The sequence below is a fragment of the Lipotes vexillifer genome, unplaced genomic scaffold (genome assembly GCF_000442215.2).
Source record: "Lipotes vexillifer unplaced genomic scaffold, Lipotes_vexillifer_v1.1 scaffold1011, whole genome shotgun sequence".
Lineage (NCBI taxonomy): Eukaryota > Metazoa > Chordata > Mammalia > Artiodactyla > Lipotidae > Lipotes > Lipotes vexillifer.
In genome coordinates, this window is record NW_006787698.1 from 3,805,510 (window position 1) to 3,810,801 (window position 5,292).

General features: G+C 48.3%; 1 protein-coding gene across 1 annotated transcript in view; it reads right to left on the minus strand.

Moving 5' to 3' along the window:
* The window catches only part of MYO1F (myosin IF), a 33,246-nt gene that overhangs the window by 8,813 nt on the left and 19,141 nt on the right, over positions 1 to 5,292 (minus strand). Inside the window, exons 17-20 of the mRNA XM_007460754.1 lie at positions 2,741 to 2,822; positions 1,139 to 1,245; positions 587 to 685; positions 354 to 498 (exon numbers count right to left, since the gene is read on the minus strand). Coding sequence (XP_007460816.1) covers positions 354 to 498; positions 587 to 685; positions 1,139 to 1,245; positions 2,741 to 2,822 — 433 coding nt within the window. The remainder of the gene's footprint in view (positions 1 to 353; positions 499 to 586; positions 686 to 1,138; positions 1,246 to 2,740; positions 2,823 to 5,292) is intronic.

Below are 5,292 nucleotides of genomic sequence, written 5' to 3' on the forward strand. Positions count from 1 at the left end.
TATATACATAAAGACATATTCTGGATAAGCTGTGAGTTCTTATCTCCTCCAAGGGGATGTCAGCACAGGCAGCTGTGCATTTCTTCACCTGCTTCCTGGCCACCATGGACCGTTCAGCTAATTTAATTTTTTTTGAGCACCTACTACATGCCAGGCACCATGCCTCGGACTTTCTGTTTTGTCTAATCCTCGCCCTGATCCTGCGGTGTGGCTATGACTCTCCCCACTTTCCAGATGGAGAAACTGAGGCTTGGAGGGGAGAGGAAGCATGCCCACAGTTGCACAGTGGCCTGAAGAGCAGGACCATGCACGTGATGCTGGTGTCTGTCTGTCTGTCTCTCACATGCACTTACGGACTCAGGGTTCTTGACGAAGACCTTGGTGCTCCCCATCTGGTACTGGTCTGGCTCCATGTTGACCGCCCGCAGCAAGTGCTGGACCCCCTGACGCTCGTCCCCACGCCAGTGCGGCCACGTCTCGGGGGTCAGAATAGCATACCTGGAGGGGGAGAGCAGGGGAGGGTTTGAGCATCTAGCAGGGCGGCTGGGTGTTGGGGCCAGGGTGTGTGTGGTGGAGGGCGCCTCACCTCTGCAGGAACTTGGCAAACTGGCGGCGGTAGGCGAAGCCTGCCCGGCGCACCCTGATGTTCTCCTTTAGGCCCAGATACTCCACCTGGTGCTTGACCCTGGAGGGAGGGCAGTCTGAGACCCCTGGTGGTCCTGGGAGTTGGGGGGGGGTCCTGGATTCGTGCTGGAGGCAGTGTAGGGGGTGAGTTCTGAGGTCTAGGGAGGGAGGTTCACTGCTGGACACAGGGGCCTGCTTGAGAGTTTTGTGCATTGCGGGGGGCTTCAGTTCTGGGGGATCTGTGTTCGGGGGTCAGTTTCAGTTTCAGGGGGTGGCACGTGGGGTTTGGGGAATGAGGGGGACTGTGTTAGTCTCTGGGGCATCCTACAGACAGTCTGGGGTCCTCCCTTGGGGTCTTGATCAGTGTAGGGTATAACCCTGGGGCCCTGAGGGGTTTTGCACTGGTCCTAGGGGTCTGCTTGGGTGAGCCCTTTGATGGGTCCCACGACCCTGCGGGGGTTGTGGAGGGAGGGTCAGCTGGCGTGGACTGGCCCAGACGGGGCGGGGGTGTCACCTGTTCTCTTCCCAGTCACGGGGCCTCTTGGTCTCGTTGGGCTTGATGCAGCGGATGTAGTGGGGGGTACACCTCTTCAGCGTGGACACCAGGTCGTTGGCTTGTTTCTAAGGGAGCGGGAAGAAAGTGGGGGTGGGGAGCACAGATGGGACCCTCTGGCCCCTCTCTCTTCCCACCCTGAATACAAGAGACAGGACACACTGGCTGGGTGTGTGGCACCTGACGGACCACGGGCTCAGGTGTCCCTGGTCCATTCCATATGTGACTCTGTTAGCACATATCACATGGGGTTGATATCGTGCGTCTACCTGGCCCTCAAACCGAAAACCAGGAGCTCATATGTCTGCCATATTCACCACTTAGCCTGGCACATAATAAGTGCTCAGTGAACTTTTTTTCTTTAAATTAATTAATTTATGTTTGGCTGCGATGGGTCTTCGTTGCTGCATGCGGGCTTGCTCTAGTTGTGGCGAGCGGGGGCTACTCTTCGTTGCGGTGTGCGGACTTCTCCTTGCGGTGGCTTCTCTTGTTGAACGTTTGTTGATGGAGTAACTGAGCACGCGGGAGCATGTTGCCCAGAAATTTCTGCTTGTCCTTTGGGGCACAGTACTTTGGAAGCAGAGAATCATGTGTCTGAGAGGCTAGGGTTGTGCATTTTAGTCCCTCAGGGGAGACTAGAAAGGAAATCATTCCAGGTGGGAGGATCGGGGGAGCGGCAGGAGAGACCCCGGTGTGGGTCACAGCTCTGCTGTGTGATCTGGGCCAGTGACTGCGCCTCTCTGAGCCTTGGCCTGCCATCTGCCAGATGGGACTAGTCCCACGTCTGTAAAGTGTCCTGTGTTTGCTGCCAGCACTGATAAGTGCCCCATATATGGTTATTGAAATATTATTAGGATGGGACACCCATGTTCATAGCAGCACTATTCACAATAGCCAAAAGGTGAAAACAGCCCATCAGTGTCCATCAGTGGAGGAATGGGTAAGAAAAAACGGTATATCTGTAAATGGAGTATTATTCAGCCTTAAAAAGGAAGGAAATTCTGACACATGCTTGAACCTTGAAGATATGCTCAGTGAAATAAACCTTAAGTCACAAAAGGATAAATGCTGTCTGATTCCATTTATAGGAGGTCCCTAGAAGGGTCAAATCCACAGAGACAGGAACTAGATGGTGGGGGCCAGGGGCTGGGGGAGGGGATGGGGAGTGAGTGTTTCATGGGGATGGAGTTTCAGTTTGGGAAGATGAGAAAGTTCTGGAGATGGATGGTAAGGATGGTGGCACGAATGCAAACGTACTTAAGGCTGCTGAGGCGTATACTTAAAAATGGTTAAAATGGTAAATTTTATGTGTATTTTGCCACAATGAAGAAAAAAGTGACATGACCAAAATACAAAAAAAACAAAAAACATCAGGATGATGGTTCACTTCTGGATTTAGGGAGTTAGGAGGACATTAAGGAAGCTGGTCCAAGCTCCTTAACCCCAGAGCTGGAAGAAGGCCCTGGTGAACAGAGGGTGCCAGAGGGAGGGGCAGAGGCCCTGGGATGGGGGAGGGATTGACATTGGAATGAGGGAAATGGACCCATCCCTCCCCATGCCCACCTTGATCTTGGAGCCGGCTGTACTGGGGCGGCCCTTCTTTTCTACATCCAGCTTCTCGGGAAAGAGCATCCGGAGGAAGGCCCTGGGCAGGGATAGAGGGGAGGTCGGAGGTGCAGCTGGAACTTGGGTGCCCTCCCAGAGGTGGGCCGTCTAGGTGCCTGGGACCCAGAGGACATGCTGTACAGTACGGCTCTTCCTTAATGCTAGGGGGTGTGATGGTGAGAATCAGAAAGTTGGTTTTGTCCTTTTGGTTCCTTGATTTATTTGTACTGTTACTTTTTCCTCCATGACCACGTATGACTTGGGTAGCAAGTAAAATAGAACAAAGTTAAGCTAAGTGATGCAGCATCTCGGAAAACAGGGGCAGGTCCCCTGGGAGGAACGGTCTTACAGGCACAGGCTTGCACGTGTGTGCCAAGAAATATGGACAAGGATCTTGTTGCTGTAGCTCTGTTTGTGATAGCCATAGATGGGCACAACCTAAGTGTCCATCAACAGGGGATCAGTTAAATTCATTCTGGTGAAACCGAGCAGGACCCTGTGGGGCCTTCCCGGAGACAGAATCCCCCGCCATGTCCCCTGCCTCTTGTTTGTAGAAAAGCTTTAGCCTCCCAGGCCTTCTCTGAGCAAATTTAATCAGGAAAGTGAGAAAATGCAGAAACAAAGGAAAGCAGCCAAGACCCCAGATTGGCTGGAGCCAGAAAGTTGATGATGGAGATTCCAGAAACAGCACTCTGTTACCTCAGCATCAGCCAATCAGAAAATTTTGCACGACCTGATCACACACCCTGTGACCCTCTCCCTCACGCTGTCTTTAAAGACCCTTCCCTGAAAGCTATCAGGGAGTTTGGGTCTTTTGAGTATGAGCTGCCCCTTCTCCTTGTTTGGCCCTGCAATAAACGCTGTACTTTCCTTAACCACCACGCAGTGTCAGGGGGTTGGCTTTGCTGCGCATTGAGCGAGGGGCCCGAGTTTGGTTTGGTAACATTGTTGCATTCACAGCTTCTTCCTCCTTCTCAGTGAGATCTTCCCTAACCACCATAACCCAGAAGAATCGCACTGCTCAATAGATGCAGAGTATGTGTTTAGGGTGATGAAATGTTTCTGAACCTAATAGTGGTGATTGTTTTACAACATTGTGAATGTACTTAATACTTAATGCCACTGAGCTGTATACTTTAAAATGGGTAGAAAGGTAAATTTTATATTTTGTGTATTTTGTCACAATTAAAAGAAAGCAAAAAAAAAAAATGAATGAATGATGCCCTTCTCACTGTCTACCCCTTACCAACTTAGTTTTTCTTCACACTCATCCCAGTGGTTCTCACACCTCAGTGGGCACCAGAATCACCAGGAAAGCTTGTTGAAACACAGATAGCTGGGCCTCGCCCCTGGGGGTTCTCATTCACAGGTCTGGGCTGGGGGCCAATAATTTCTAACAATAATTTCTGGTGATGCTGAGGGTGCTGGTCCAGGGACCCCACTTTGTGAACCACAGCTCTAACTCTGTGCTTTACAATATGGCAGCCATGGGTCACACGTGGTTCCTGAAACCCTTATAACGTGGCCTGTCCAAATTGAGATATGCTGTGAGTGTTAAAACACACACTGGATTTCAAAGAGTATGCAGTATGGAAAAAGAGAATGTAAGTATTTCATCAATAATTTTTTAGTACTGATTGCATATTAAAATTCTACTTTGGGTATCCTGAGCTAAAGAAAACATTAAACAAATTTCACCTGTTCTACTTGTTCACCTTTTTACTTTCTTAAAAAAATTCTTTCACCGTTTAATATTCCACAGACAATTAGTTCTATGGGGAATCTTTTACTACAATTCTGTTTTTTAAAAAGAACAAACCCTAGATGAAATCTGACCAGCAGATGTGTTTTGTTAGGTACACATAGCTTTCTTTTTTTCTTTCTTTTTTTGGTAAAATACACAAAACAACATACAATTTACCATTTAAATCATTTAAAAATGTACTATTCACTGGTATTAGGTACATTTACATTGTTGTGCGACACCTTTTTACTTTTTAAGTGTGCTTACCAGAAAGTTTAAAACTACACGGGTGGCAGGAATGGGGATTGACTGCAATTTGGCGTGAAGGATCTTTTGGGGTGAGACACGTGTTCCAAACTGGATTGTGGTGATGGTTGTACAACTCTGAACATTTACTAAAAACCATTTCTTAAAATGGATGCCTTTAATGGTATGTAACTTATACCTGAATCAGGTCATTTAAAAATAACTACATGTGTGGCTTCAGTTCTATTGGATGTGGAATAATATTGGACAGCATTGCTCTAAATCAGTGGTTCCCAAACTCTAATGTACACATGACTCCTGGAGTCTTGCTAAAATGCAGATTCTGATTCAGTCCATCTGAGGTGGAGCCTGAGGCTCTGTGTTTGTAATCAGCTCAGAGGATGCTGACATTACTGGTCTAGTAACCACACTTTCAGCACTATACGAACCACTGTCTTAGAACTTTCACTCACGCTATATTCTATTTGCCTTTTTTTTTTTTTTTTTTTTTTTTTTTTTC